This window comes from Oryx dammah, unplaced genomic scaffold, assembly GCF_014754425.2.
Source record: "Oryx dammah isolate SB20612 unplaced genomic scaffold, SCBI_Odam_1.1 HiC_scaffold_6, whole genome shotgun sequence".
In the NCBI taxonomy this organism is placed as follows: Eukaryota; Metazoa; Chordata; class Mammalia; order Artiodactyla; family Bovidae; genus Oryx; species Oryx dammah.
In genome coordinates, this window is record NW_024070190.1 from 12,759,375 (window position 1) to 12,774,441 (window position 15,067).

The window sequence follows — 15,067 nt, forward strand, 5'->3', positions numbered from 1 at the left end:
CTCTGACTTGTTCCATATGGAGAGAAAAATCTTACTTCTCTTTCATTTGTACACTTAAACTTCCTTATGCTTTTCCTTCAAGGCCTTTGTAATGAGCCTCAAGCTCTTTTTGCGGTTCGCTTAGAGATACCCTCCAGATTTCCTACCCTATATTCACCGCACAGGGATATAGCATGGGGTTTCTGTGGGGAAGATAAAGCATGGGGTTTCTGTGGGGAAGATAATGCCCTCTCTGCCTTTGCAGGCTTTCCAGCTCCAGGGCCCCCTGTGATTCCTGGTTTCCCAAATCCTGCCGCTATTTACAGGGCAGCAAATGCTGTTTGATCTTGGCCTTCACTTTCCTTCTTACCAAGACATGGGGTCTTAGGGGCACAACCTCTGCCTTATATAACCGGCCCTACAGGACCAAGTACAGGGCTGGGCGTGGTTTTTTTGTTTGTTTGTTTCATTGAATATTTGCTTGGTTGAAAATGAGCCAAACCAGAGACCCATTGGCTGGGACACAAGGGGAAAAAACAATAATCTGACCATACTGGAGTCAAACGTTAGAAGAGCTGCTGGAGAGGTCTGAGTGCTTGCTAAGTCTAAGTGTCTTTTGAGAGTTAACCAACCAGCTCCTTAGGTAGTTAGTATTTAACAGCCTGAAGATGAGGCTGCCGAAGGCCCTTCCAGCCCCTAGACAAGCTATACCCGTGATTATACCCATGTTTGGTGTGTGCCTGCCAGGTATCGACCCCATGCTCTCTGATCCTTCTGGAGCAGCAGCATCAGACACTGAGACCTACGTCCCAGGCGATCCGCATGGCCACCTGCGTGTGTGGCCCTGGGGTCTGCTTGGCCAGTGGGTACCTGCAGCACCCACTAGCAAATTCTGAGCTGTGTGGACTCACCCCCTCCCACCCCACACAGGGGTGCTGTGATGGGGCAGTGCTGCCCCCCTGGGTCTTGCCCTCCTGTGCCCGCAGACGGCTGTGAGGAGAGACCCTGAAGAGGTGGTCACTTTATTCTTGCTGCCCTCCTCTTTTCTTTGGATCCAGTTGATGACACTGAAAGAAGAGGGATTGACATGAGCTTTACATTGGGAAGTGGCTCTCTGGCCATGTTAGGTTCTTTTTTTTTTATCCCCCTCCCTTTGCTTTTTTTCTTTTTTAAATTTTATTTATTTTTTTGCCTTTGTACTTGCAAAGGTATTTGTTCTTGCTGCTACCATTTTCCATCCCATGCTCTATGTGGTGGTCAGGATCCCAGCAGGAAACAAATGCTGTGTTCTAGAAGGGCAGTTACAGAGAACTGGAAGCTGGGACTGTGGGCATTCAGGGTTTAGGCGGATCATCAAGGTGGCGATCCCTTGGGCTGGCAACAACAGGAAGCTGCAGTGCTGAGGAGGGAGAGCAATGGCTTCAGCCTGAGGGGCCGGATGGCACAGGCAGGCAGGCGCCTAGTCTCTTGTTCATCCATCTCTTGTAGCCACAAAAGGCAGGCCCTGGGGGCAGGGCCCCCAGATGTGGTTTATAAGAGGTTGCCCTCCAGGCCCCAGTGCAGGGTGGGAAAGTGGAAAGGGAACAGACAGAACTTGAGGCAGAGGGGAAAGCAGAATCCCTGGGGTCAGCTTTCTAGTGTGCTGATGACCACCTGGAATTTCCTCTTCCTCCCAGCTCTGGGCCCCCGTTGAGCCAGCTCTGTCAGGAGGCTGTCAGATAAAGGGGAGGAGACCAGTAAGTGTGCGTGCAGTGCGTGGAGCACCCTTGGGCCTTCCTACTGGGGTCCTGCCCGTGTGGGCTGTTGACGTGGTGGCTCTGGGCACACGCTCAGCCTCTGCCGTGAAGGCCGCCTCATCCTTACACACAGAAACATCAGCATCACATATGTCTTTGTTAAGTGAATCAAGGGAAACTTTCAAGCTTTCCTGGCTTTCCAGTTGGCTCTGAAACATTCCATTCAAGGAGAAGGTGTGTTTGCGAGTCGCTGCCCACCTCCCCTGAGGGCTCAGGGCTCTGTTGACGGGACTTCACTCTACCTGTGAGACCAGTGGAAACAGCCCCTGTTCCATCTCCACCAGACATGTGGCTGCTGTGTTCCTGACTCCCAGGAGTGGCTCTGCATCCCCACCGTACACACACCCCACCTCAGCACACAGCACCCTCACACACACCCTCTGCCCTGCAGTCTCCTTTTTATTCCAGCAAATGTGACCCTTTGGGTGAGTTTACATAGTCTCCAGAGGGTCCCCAGAATTGACCTGTAACCCAAGCTGTGGTATGTGCCCATGCACGAGTACTCATACACAGATACTGACTGGGGAGACGGAACGCGTCTTCTCAAGCCTGGAGGCAGGTTAGTTAGAGCAGGATATGGGGAGGGCTTGTGAAAGTACGTGACTGCCTTGTCTCCCTGCCCAATGCCTGCCCCTCACCCGAGCCGTCACACGAGGAGGGCCTGAGGGCACAGCACTGGCTGAGGTGGTGCTGGCGCCCTGCGGCCTGGCGGGGAGGAGGCAGTGTTTGGAGCTCTGTAGAGCGCCCTGCCCTGCACTGTGACTGCTCCACGTTCCCGCAAGGAGGGTGGGAAAGAGGAGAAGCCATGGAGGCCAGGAGCTACTGCTGACTCTCCTACTTTGGTGAAACGTCTTATGAAATATAAATTTGAGTGGATTCTGTGCTGTGGTAAGTGCAGATGGAATAGAGGACATCAACTCTCTGAAGAGCTGGGAGAGGGCCTCATCTTCCCCACTCTGCTCCATCCACCGCTCCCCCAGCCCATGTGTGGGACTTTCGGCCATCCTTTTAGAGTGGATCCACATGGGCTTTGAATATTTGATGAGCCGCGTGGAGCTGGGCACGGGTCAGCTTCTCCAGTCTCCCCTTCATGAGTTCAAGGCAAGGCAGGCCTTGTTCAACAGCTCCTGCTTCCAAAAATAGAAAACTGCAAGGGCTGGTGTGCATGCCTGAGACCCAGCACTGCAGGGCAGTTATTTCTCAAGTGGAATTCAAGTTAACATTAATAGGAGAATGGAAGGCTACTGCCCATATCAGAGTTGGTGAGTGTTAATCTCTGTTCTGCCATCATCAGGCAACGTTCTCACATCACCTGGGAGCTTGTTGGAAATGCAGAAACTCAGGCTCTGCCCCAAACTTACTGGAACAGAAGCCACATTTCAGTAAGATTCCCAGGTGACTAGTTTGTTGATTCAAGTTGAAAAGCCCTGATGGAGAGTGGCATTGGCTCACAGTGGCCAGGTATTTTAGACTTGGAGGGCCATGCGGTCTGTGTTCGGAGCTTGTAGCCTGAAAGCAGCTACCAACAATATGTCAGTGAAGGGCATGGTGGGTTCCTGTAAAACTTGATTTACAGCGGGAAGTGGGCTGGGCTGCAGTTTGCAAAGCCCCTGATCCAGAGAGTTGTGAAGAGTTCCTGGAATCATAGTGTTTCTAGCATTCTGTCAATACATTTCAGTGAACCACACACATACGTTCCAGTTTGTAAGTACACTTGAACGTGGATTGGAAGGGAAGTGTAGCAGGTTCCTAAAATTTATCCAGAAGTCTCCCCCAACACTTTAGCTTGCAAAAACAGAACTTGAAACACCTCTGGAACTTGTTTTTATTTTGCCGTTTCTTTTTGCTTCATTATCTTATAATTGACAAAAAAAGTCCTGTTATCATGCCGTCAAAAAGCAGGAAGAGGTGCAGTGAGTTTAAAAATTGTCTGGGGAGTCCCATGTCAGAAAAGACATGATGACCTGGGGGAAAGCCAGAGGCTGGGTCATGGCAACGAGGGAACTGGGTCATTTCAGGAATGGTTTTTAAAAAGAGAATGTTTGACTTGCGAAAAAGAAGGTCAAGGGCTAGTGTGAGAGCTGTTCAGAAAACCTAAAGAAATCATGTGTTTGTCTCCATTTCTCACAGGGGAGAAGTCAGGTCAGTAGGTTTAGGTTAGCTGTAGATCAGCTTTCAGTCAGTGAGCGATTGGAACGTCCATCAGTGGAAAGGTCTTCCTTGAAAGGAAGTAGCTGCCCTCCGCGGGCATGTTTAGCTGGGAGGTCCCTCTGCCAAGTGAGAGTTTGGACTGAGGACCTTAATGCCAGTAACTAAGTATCATGACGATTTCCGTTTACTAAGTACTTGCTAAGTGCTTTGAGTACAGTTTCTTACTTAATCTTCCCCCAAACACTGGTGTAGACAACTGAGGAGACCCAGGGACACTCAGGATCAGAGAAATAAAGTAACTTAGCCAAGGTCACACAGCTGATCAAAGGCAAAGACTAGATCTGAACCCAGATCTGATGAGCCCCTGAGCTCATGCTGCCTTCCTGAGTCTGCTTCGCCTTTCCTGGCAGGTGCTACATGAACCCCTGATTGACGAGGACCCTGTGTTCATTGCCACATGCACGGAGAGGGAGCTGCGGAAGAGGAAAAAGCGGAAATTTAGCCTCTGGGTCCGGCAGTGCTCTTCCACCGGCTTCATCATCCAGGTGAGCCCTGGGCCGGCCCCGGAGGGCAGGGAGGATTTGGTAACCAGTGAACTTGCTTACTTACCCTGTTCACTGCGCTTGACTGGATGCTGCAGCTGAGGCTGGGTTGGGCTGCTCTCTTCCTTGCAGGGGAACAGGGATAGCTGGCACTGTCCCCTGCATGTTCCTTCATGCCCGCCCCAGCCCCTCTGATTAAATAACAACTGTAAACACAGATCAGGGCTCAGTACCTGCAGTGTAAGCCAGCGGCTTCACCAGAACAGTGGGCACAGAGGTGGCTGCCGTGACTCTTGAGAGCACCCCGTGTAATGTCGCAGAAAGGCCCCCACCCCCCACCGAGTCCCTGTCCTCCCTTCCAGTCCCGAGGACACCTCCTTGGGGCTGCAGTGGCCTCAGGAGTTCGATTCTCTGAGCCAGCCATGCCATCTCTTCCCTGCTCTGCTCTTCTCTTTTGGAAGAGATGGCCAAGCTCTGCTGCAGGAACAGCATTAGACGTTGAGCTCCTGGAGCAGGCAGGGGGCAGAGCACACAGGAGGAAGTGGGGCTGGCAAAGCAGACCCCGCCTCACTGCCCTGCCAGGCTGCAGCGCCAGGCCCAAGGCATGAGGGTTGGCATACCTCCTGCCCCCACAGGAAAGGAGTCCTAGGAAGGTTAAGCTGAGCATCTCTGGATGTGCCCCTATGCGTGTGCCCCGCAGCAGCCCACCTTCCCCTTGGGCTTCAGGGCCTCAGGTGAGGCTGGGCCTGGGGTCTCCAGTTGGCCTCACCTACAGGCTGCAGACTATTATCACAGGGACCCACCCCAGAGTGGAAACCACTCTGGACGTACCACCTGGGCTCTCCATTCCCGCACAGTGCCTGCCAACTCTGTAGTATCCTTCGTGGTGACACTGCTCTAGGGATCGGGGAGTCCATTTCACTGTACGTATGACATTCAGTCATTCTTTGAATAAATTCTTACTGAGTGCTGTTGCCTGCAGCATCGGGCCAGACAGTGACATCATGGCTCTGCCTTCTTAGGAGTCTGCCCGTGTGGCTTTTGATAGAATGTTCACAGGTGGGTCCTGTGTACCTCTGGTGCCATTTCCTTTTTACTGTAAATTTAATGAGTAGCGAGGAAGCAGAACCATTCCCTGCAAGGCCGCAGGTCTTCTCACTGTGTGTGCAGTTTCCTTCCAGTTTCTATGAAATCTATAAAATCCCCATCTATAAACTAAAGGGTTTGGATTGGTACCTTGAAGTTTCCTTTTATTTCTAAAACTCTCTGGTTCTAGGAGGCTTTGTGCAGCTTGAGGGTTTGAATTTAGAAACCAGAATTGAAGCTGGCAGCTCCTGTCCTTGGTCTTGCCTCCACTGTGGCCAAAGCAAGAGGAAGCCCCATTTGTGCAGACACCCTTGGTTTCACCCGTCTCACGGCAGGGGGAGTGAGGACTTCCTCAGCCTCCCCACTTCTCTGGTCCAGAGGAAGGTGCCTGTGGTGGCAGCAAAGTAAGGAGGGACACCTCTGCCTGCAGAGGACCCACGTGGCCTGGGGACAGTGGTCTTTTAGCATCCTTACCCTTGTCTTGGTTCCCCAGGCCCTAACTCTGGTTAGGCAGTAGCCTGGGAAGATCCAGCCATGGTGCGAGGGGCAGGGGGTGCCTTCCACCCCCTGAGCCTTCATACTTGCATCTCCTCTGTTCTTACACCCCCTACATTCCCCAGATGAGGTGGCTCAGTACTGCTCTGTCCAGGGGCCCCTCCTAGGTCCTGAGGCCCAGCTCTGCTGCTTTCTATGTGAACTGAGCTGACTCCCAGTTGCCCTGGATATCAGTGTCCTTATCTGTAGAGTGAAGGGATGGGGTAACTAAATCGGTGAGGCCCCTCCCACTGCAGAGTTCTGTGATTCTTATCTTTTTTAGCATTATGTATGGGGTAATGTATGCAAGCATGTTTTCATTTTAATTTGTTAAATAAATTATTCTAAATGATTTTATCCACTGGAGAATCCAAGCGGCTAAACCGAAAGAGACTGTGGCCAGCCTGCTGCCCAAATGGCCCTCTGCCCCCTGCTGTCCTCTCACTGGTAGCAGATCCGAGGCTGGCTGATGGCATGCAGCAGACGTGGTACGTGAAGGGGCTGGAAAGAGGGTGCGCTGGTTCTCCTCTGGCCTCTCCGCCCTGACCATGAGCAGATGTCCAGGCTGGATCACTCGATTTGGGAAACCACGTGGAACAATGTATCACATGCCCCTGAGCAATGTGGTTGTTTGTTACACAGTAAGAGAACTACCCTCTGGCCTGCCAGTTAGGGTCTGCAAAGCTGACCAGATAACTTTCTTATTTTTACCTGTCATGGACTCAGCTGATACCTGGAAGGGACGGGGGTTTACAGGTGTATTTCTGGGGAGACCAAGGCCTGGCTTCGGCTTTATGGTGTCATTCAGCCAAGACTTAAAGGTGTGCTGGCTGGACTGCATGCTTTTGAGGTAAGTCCAGGTGATTAGCTCCACTTGAAAGATTCCAGACCAAGGGTTAAGTGAGGAAAGTATTCCAGATTGGTCAGTGATTTCTCAAGTGGTCCCAGTAAAGGTCAGCTCCGATCCTCAGATGGGTGAGTACGTCCCCACAGGGCAACTGCATAAGGAGGGAAGTGAACAGCTAGCCAGACAGTGCTGTTGAAAGGGAGGGTGCCAAGAAGAACCCCAGTGTTTTTAATACCTTATATGTCCACTGCTCTTGAGTTCATTTAAAGGGGAATCATATGAAAGTGGTTAAAAGTCCTATGTGATATAACTCATGAAGAGACTGTAGGGAGGTATGTGGAAGAAGAGATGAAATTAACTATATTATCCTGAAAATTAACAAGTTAATATCTTTCACTTCTTGGAGTGCAAGAGGCAGGGAGTAAAAAGTTCCCAGGAGAAAGAAGGCATCAGAGAAGGTGTGGTCACTTCAGAGACAGACTTAGACCCTCATGGAGCTGCCGTCCCAGTCGGTGAGGTGGTACTGCCTCATCTGTCCTCAGATCTCCCCTCTAACCCTCCTTCCAGAAGCCTTGTATGTGGGGTCTGACTCGTGGTGGGCCTGCTCCCCCATCTGACATTTGTAGACTTGGGCTGAAGGCCTGCTCACTGTAAAGTGCTTGGCTCCAAGATGTCTATCTTGGTGTCTCACCGTGCACCAAACACTGGAAAATAGATGAGCATGTTGACAGTGCCAGCCTGCAGTGCTCAGGGCTGAGGAACAGCCACATGAGGCCATCCACTTTGCCCTGTGAAGGAGACTGCTGCCTGTAGGAGTGGGCCCTTGGGTTTCTGATAATCTGGCAAGTTGTCATATATGTGAGTGGGGAGGGTGAAATTTATATGGTGTGTGTGGGCCTATTCTGAAGGAGCATATCTTTTTTTTTACTGTGATAAAATAAACATAATATAAAATTGACCATTAAGTGGCATTAAGTACACTCAGTGTGTTGTGCAGCCATCACTACCATCCATTTCTAGAACTTCATCATCATCCAGAACAGCCGGGAGCACCTCTCTTAGCGAGGGAACAATACACTGTCACACAGACAGAGTGAACTCCCTGCAAGCAAAGCACCTTTCAGATGCACTGTGGATGCTGCTGCAGCTCGGGGGAGGGGTCACCTGGCACCATGGTCTGGTTGAATGTTCAGCACTGGTCACACTCCCCCAGTCAGGCTGCTCTGTATTCTGTGCCTGTGGGACTCCTAGTAACGGGAGCTGAGTGGCCGGGACAGTGTATGTACTTGCCCCTGGTCCCAGCCCTATCACCCTCATTCCATGCACGAGGAGTGTTTTTGGTCACCTGTAGCGTTCCCAGGAATTCTGCGTCAGACTCAGACTGCGCTGGTGGCACAGAATGCCCATGAGTGCCTGTTCCTCTTCTCCTCTTTCCCAAGCTGGCCTTTCTGGTTTTACCTTCTGGCATGAGCAGGGTTCCGAGGGTGTGATGGGTAATTTTGTGCCAATTTGGCTGGGTCACAGTACCCAGATAGTTGGTCAAACACTATTCTGGATGTCCCAGAAGACCCAGTGGAGGTATTTGTAGATGAGATTCACATTTGGGTCAGTAGACTTTGAGTAAAGCAGATCGCCCTCCATCATGTGGGTGGGCCTCATCCGATCAGCTGAAGGCCTAAATAGAAAGGAGAGGGAATTTTGCCAGCAAGACGGCCTTGGATGTGAACTGCAACTCTAACCTGGGTCTCCAGCCTGCCAGGCTGTCCTGAGATTTTGGACTTAACAAACCTCCATAATCAAACAATCAGTTTCTTGAAATAAATACCTATATCTCTTGATAGATGGATAGGACTCTCTCAATATATCTTTGTCTCCATCCTATCATTTCCACTGCAGAGGGATTTCTGTTCGCCACTGACTCACACAGCCTGTGTGTGTCTCAGGTCTCCTGGATTCTGAACTCGCGGAGGGCAGGGACCATGATGGCTTTTTGAACCTTGCCTCTCTAGAGCCTAAGGGGTTTGCCAGCTTTTTTTTTTTTTTTTTTTCCTTCTAAAGTCAAAGACATCCCTGTTATCAAAAAGCTTACAATATACACAGGAAAACAAGACCTCTATGAAGGAAAACAAGTGCAGATTGGTATTAGGTATTAAAAAACCTAAGCACACTTTATGGAATTAGTGTTGTGCTAGGCACTGAAGGCCTGGAGGTGAATGGAACCCTCATGGCCTCTCTCGTAGGAGAGGCAGAAGATGATAAATATTCATGAGGGATAAAGGCAATGGAATACTACACAGCTAGAAAAAGGAATGAAATAATACCACTTGCAGCATCATGGATGGACCTAGAGATGATCACACTAAGTGAAGTGAGCTGGACAAAGAAAGACAAATATCTGATATTGCTTACATGTGGAATCTAAAATATGATACAAATAAACTTATCTATGAAACAGAAATGGACTTACAGCACAGAGACAGACTTGTGGTTGACAAAGGGGAGAAGAGTAGGGAAGGGCAAGATTAGGAGTTTGTAGTTATCTGGTGCAAACTGTTACAGGATGGATAAACAACAAGGTCCTGCTGCATAGCACAGGAAACTATATTCAGTATCCTGCGATAAACTGTAATGGAAAAGAATGTGTGTGTATGTATAACTGAGTGACTTTGCTCTACAATAGAAATTAACATTGTAATTCAGCTATACTTAAAATATCAGTTAAAAAAATATTCCTAAGTACAGTGTGAATGATGCAATTCTGGAGGGGTGTCAGGCTGTTGGAGGGCACCCATGGGGCTAAGAAAGGCTCCTGGGGTGCAGAGACCAGGGCATGTGGTGCCCTAATGGGAGGGCGGACCACGAGGGCAGACAGTGAAGGCACAGGCAGGAGCCAGGGTTACTCACTGCAGGCCAGCCCTGAGCATGGCCTCCGAGCAGGAACACCTAAGAAGCTGAGTCTTTGATCCTAAATCGCAAGGCTGATAGGTGGGGGCAGGAATGTGAGCTCCAGTGCTGGCTGGCTCCCTATGCTGTGGGCATGGTTCCCAGGAGCCCCTCAGAAGGGGAGGAGGAGGCACCCTGCAACCCCGCTGGGGGCCAGGGTGTGTGAATGCAGCATCTGAAACACGGCTGATGTCTCTGACACCCACAAAGAGGATTTCCATGCCTTCGAAGTGTCCATTTCAGGAAAATGAGGTGACCCACAGCATGTTTCTCTCCACAGTGAGCAATCCTCAAGGCTGGTGGAGGCCCTTCATCCTCTGGGGCGCCCACACCCTGGGGTACTCGTCACAGATCCCACGGAGGAGCTTTAGGCTGTGTGACTCCGTGTTTTGACAGCAGTGGAATAAGCATGCGGGAAATCACTTGTGACATGAGGCTCTGACAATACTGAGATGGTCTTGCTCCCTCGGCACAAGTGCTCTGTGCTCTGAGACCGCAGCGGATGCCTTCTTTTTGCAAAACTGCTGCCATTTTCAGATCAGAGGCATGTGGGGCACTGCAGAGAGTGTCTTTGTGTCACAGGCCTGCTGGGAGCTGCCTGGCCCAGCAGGCCCCTGCATGTGACTTCTTCTGCACTCTCAGTGAGCTGAGTGAGGGTGAAAGGAGAGGTTTATACAGAAGGGTGCATATCCAGTTCAGGGGAGTCACGTCAACAGGTGTCTGGGATCCTCAGTCTGGGGCACTGAGGTCACTTGTCTTGGAAGCCTTGTCTCCCTTCTGTGGGTGCAAAAGGAGACCATCTCCGTGGAGACTATTGTTCTGTCTGTAGTGTCAAAAAGATTGAGAACACAGTGGGAAAAACCAACCCACCGTGTAGTTAATGCTGTGCTGACCTATGGGGATTTGTTTAGCCCTGAGACTCTTTGGGGGGAAAAGAAAAGAGTCTCCTAATTAAAAAACAAAACAAAAACTGATACAATAAAAAAGGCCGAGTTCTTCCTTTGAATGTGTTGAGCTAGGCCTCCTGCCTTGACAGCTGAGCCCCAGGGTCCCTTTAGAGGAAGGCGGTGAGGGGAAGGGCACCTGGCAGAAGTGGGTGTGGCTGAGCATGGGGCCCCACGTGCAGCTCTAGTAGGGGCCAGCGCTGCACTTGCAGAGAACGGCCAGTCTCTGGAGGGTCGGGTGCGGGGTTTCGAGTCGGGTAGAACCATTCTGGACAAACATGGTCTCTCGCTCATTGAGTGCCACCTGCCCTGGAGGAGTAAACTTCAGAAGCCAGAAATGAAAACGGAGACCTCGGGCCAGTGGACCCTGCCGCCTGCCCCGTACACAGCACCAGGTGTGTCCAGGGGCCCCTGGAAGTATCCATGAGGGGCCCCACACCTTGTGTGGCTGGACCAGCAGCTCTGGAAGCCCCTCCTCCCTTCAGTCTAAGCCATGGTTTATGAGCTGCTTCTGCAGTTCAGAAAAGCACCATTTGCATATGTGGAGTATTCGCCTCCAGCCAGGTCCCACACTCAAGCACACTACATGCGTCCCTCATTTTCATAACCATCTGCTCCTATTTCATGGTGAGAAACCAGGGCCCAAAGAGATTTGCTGCCTCATCTAAAGTCTCAGCCTCAAGGGGCAGACCTGGAATTTAAACCCCTCCTTCCCAACCCTGGAGCCCACCCTCTGGACCACTGAGCCATGATCTCTCCCCAGGGAGAGAACTGTTCTTTTAGCCCAGGGGTCCCCAACCTTTTTGGTACCAGGGACTGATTTCATGGAAGATAATTTTTCCAGATGTGGGTGATGGTTTCATGTTGATTCAAGTGTATTACATTTATTATGCACTTTATTTCTGATCTAATGCCACCACTGATCTGACAGGAGATGTGGTCAAACAGATGGCAAGAGTGAACGTCGACATTCTAGGAATCAGTGAACTAAAATGGACCGGAATGGGTGAATTTAACTCAGATGACCATTATATCTACTACTGCGGGCAGGAATCCCTCAGAAGAAATGCAGTAGCCATCATGGTCAACAAAAGAGTCTGAAATGCAGTACTTGGATGCAATCTCAAAAACGACAGAATGATCTCTGTTCGTCTCCAAGCCAAACCATTCAATATCACGGTAATCCAAGTCTATGCCCCAACCAGTAACTCTGAAGAAGCTGAAGTTGAACGCTTCTATGAAGACCTACAAGACCTTTTAGAACTAACACCTAAAAAAGATGTCCTTTTCATTATAGGGGACTGGAATGCAAAAGTAGGAAGTCAAGAAACACCAGGAGTAACAGGCAAATTTGACCTTAGAATGTGGAATGAAGCAGGGCAAAGACTAATAGAGTTTTGCCAAGAAAAGGCACTGGTCATAGCAAACACCCTCTTCTAGCAACACAAGAGAAGACTCTATACATGGACATCACCAGATGGTCAACACCGAAATCAGATTGATTATATTCTTTGCAGCCAAAGATGGAGAAGCTCTATACAATCAACAAAAATGAGACCAGGAGCTGACTGTGGCTCAGATCATGACCTCCTTATTACCAAATTCAGACTCAAATTGAAGAAAGTAGGGAAAACTGCTAGACCATTCAGGTATGACCTAAATCAAATCCCTTATGATTATACAGTAGAAGTGAGAAATAGATTTAAGGGCCTAGATCTGATAGATAGAGTGCCTGATGAACTATAGACTGAGGTTCCTGACATTGTACAAGAGACAGGGATCAAGACCATCCTCATGGAAAAGAAATGCAAAAAAGCAAAATGGCTGTCTGGGGAGGCCTTACAAATAGCTGTGAAAAGAAGAGAAGCGAAAAGCAAAGGAGAAAAGAAAAGATATAAGCATCTGAATGCAGAATTTCAAAAAAAGCAAAAAGAGATAAGAAAGCGTTCTTCAGCAATCAATGCAAAGAACTAGAGGAAAAGAACAGAATGGGAAAGACTAGAGATCTCTTCAAGAAAATTGGAGATACCAGGGGAACATTTCATGCAAAGATGGGCTCGATAAAAGACAGAAATGGTATGGACCTAACAGAAGCAGAAGATATTAAGAAGAGGTGGCAAGAATACACAGAAGAACTGTACAAAAAAGATCTTCACAACCCAGATAATCATGATGGTGTGATCACTCATCTAGAGCCAGACATCCTGGAATGTGAAGTCAAGTGGGCCTTAGAAAGCATCACTATGAACAAAGCTAGTGGAGGTGATGGAATTCCAGTTGAGCTATTTCAAATCCTGGAAGATGATGCTGTGAAAGTGCTTCACTCAATATTCCAGCAAATTTGGAAAACTCAGCAGTGGCCACAGGACTGGAAAAGGTCAGTTTTCATTCCAGTCCCAAAGAAAGGCAATGCCAAACAATGCTCAAACTACAGCACAATTGCACTCATCACACATGCTAGTAAAGTAATGCTCAAAATTCTCCAAGCCAGTCTTCAGCAATGTTCAAGCTGGTTTTAGAAAAGGCAGAGGAACCAGGGATCAAATTGCCAACATCTGCTGGATCATGGAAAAAGCAAGAGAGTTCCAGAAAAACATCTATTTCTGCTTTATTGACTATGCCAAAGCCTTTGCCTCTGTGGATCACAATAAACTGTGGAAAATTCTGAGAGAGATGGGAATACCAGACCATGTGACATGCCTCTTGAGAAATCTATATGCAGGCCAGGAAGCAACAGTTAGAACTGGACATGGAACAACAGACTGGTTCCAAATAGGAAAATGAGTATGTCAAGGCTGTATATTGTCACCCTGCTTATTTAATTTCTATGCAGAATACATCATGAGAAATGCTGGACTGGAAGAAACACAAGCTGGAATCAAGATTGCCTGGAGAAATATCAATAACCTCAGATATGCAGATGACACCACACTTATGGCAGAAAGTGAAGAGGAACTAAAAAGCCTCTTGATGAAAGTGAAAGAGGAGAGTGAAAAAGTTGGCTTAAAGCTCAACATTCAGAAAACGAAGATCATGGCATCCGGTCCCATCACTCCATGGGAAATAGATGGGGAAACAGTAGAAACAGTGTCAGACTTTATTTTGGGGGGCTCCAAAATCACTGTAGATGGTGACTGCAGCCATGAAATTAAAAGACACTTACTCCTTGGAAGAAGAGTTATGACCAACCTAGATAGCATATTCAAAAGCAGAGACAGTACTTTGCCAACCAAGGTCCGTTTAGTCAAGGCTATGGTTTTTCCTGTCATCATGTATGGATGTGAAAGTTGGACTGTGAAGGAGGCTGAGCACCGAAGAATTGATGCTTTTGAACTGTGGTGTTGGAGAAGACTCTTGAGAGTCCCTTGGACTGCAAGGAGATCCAACCAGTCCATTCTGAAGGAAATCAGCCCTGGGATTTCTTTGGAAGGAATGATGGTAAAGGTGAAACTCCAGTACTTTGGCCACCTCATGCAAAGAGTTGACGCATTGGAAAAGACTCTGATGCCAGGAGGGATTGGGGGCAGGAGGAGAAGGGGATGACAAAGGATGAGATGGCTGGATGGCATCACTGACTCGATGGCCGTGAATCTGAGTTAACTCCGGGAGTTGGTGATGGACAGGGAGGCCTGGCGTGCTGTGATTCATGGGGTCGCAAAGAGTTGGACATGACTGAGTGACTAAACTAAACTGAACTGAACTGGTCTGTGACCCAGAGATTGGGGCCCCAAATTTACACACAAGCTGTCTGATTCTTACCCAGCTTCGTTGTTGTGTTATTGATGTTCTAACACTAGTTATGCCTGATCACCCCGTTTTGAGACATACTTTTCATGTTGAAAGAATTTGAGGAATTTGTACTGAAGGGTTTTTTATTATTATTATTTTTTAACTTCTAATTTTTTTATGTACTAGTGAGTTGCTGCTGCTGCTAAGTCGCTTCAGTCGTGTCCGACTCTGTGTGACCCGATAGATGGCAGCCCACCAGGCTCCCCCATCCCTGGGGTTCTCCAGGCAAGAACACTGGAGTGGGTTGTCATTTCCTTCAAACTGAAAAGTGAAAGTGAAGTTGCTCAGTCGTGTCCAACTCTAGCAACCCCATGGACTGCAGCCCACCAGGCTCCTCTGTCCATGGGATTTTCCAGGCAAGAGTGCTGGAGTGGGCTGCCATTGCCCTCTCCCGACTAGTGAGTTACTCCCGACCTAAAACTAATTAGGAAAATGAGGCTCAGAATGAAATTGATT

General features: G+C 49.0%; 1 protein-coding gene across 1 annotated transcript in view; it reads left to right on the top strand.

Annotated features, from left to right (window-relative positions):
* Positions 1-15,067, top strand: part of PGBD5 (piggyBac transposable element derived 5) — a 105,360-nt gene that overhangs the window by 59,941 nt on the left and 30,352 nt on the right. Inside the window, exon 3 of the mRNA XM_040242778.1 lies at positions 4,337-4,471. Within this exon, the coding sequence (XP_040098712.1) occupies positions 4,337-4,471 (135 nt within the window). The remainder of the gene's footprint in view (positions 1-4,336; positions 4,472-15,067) is intronic.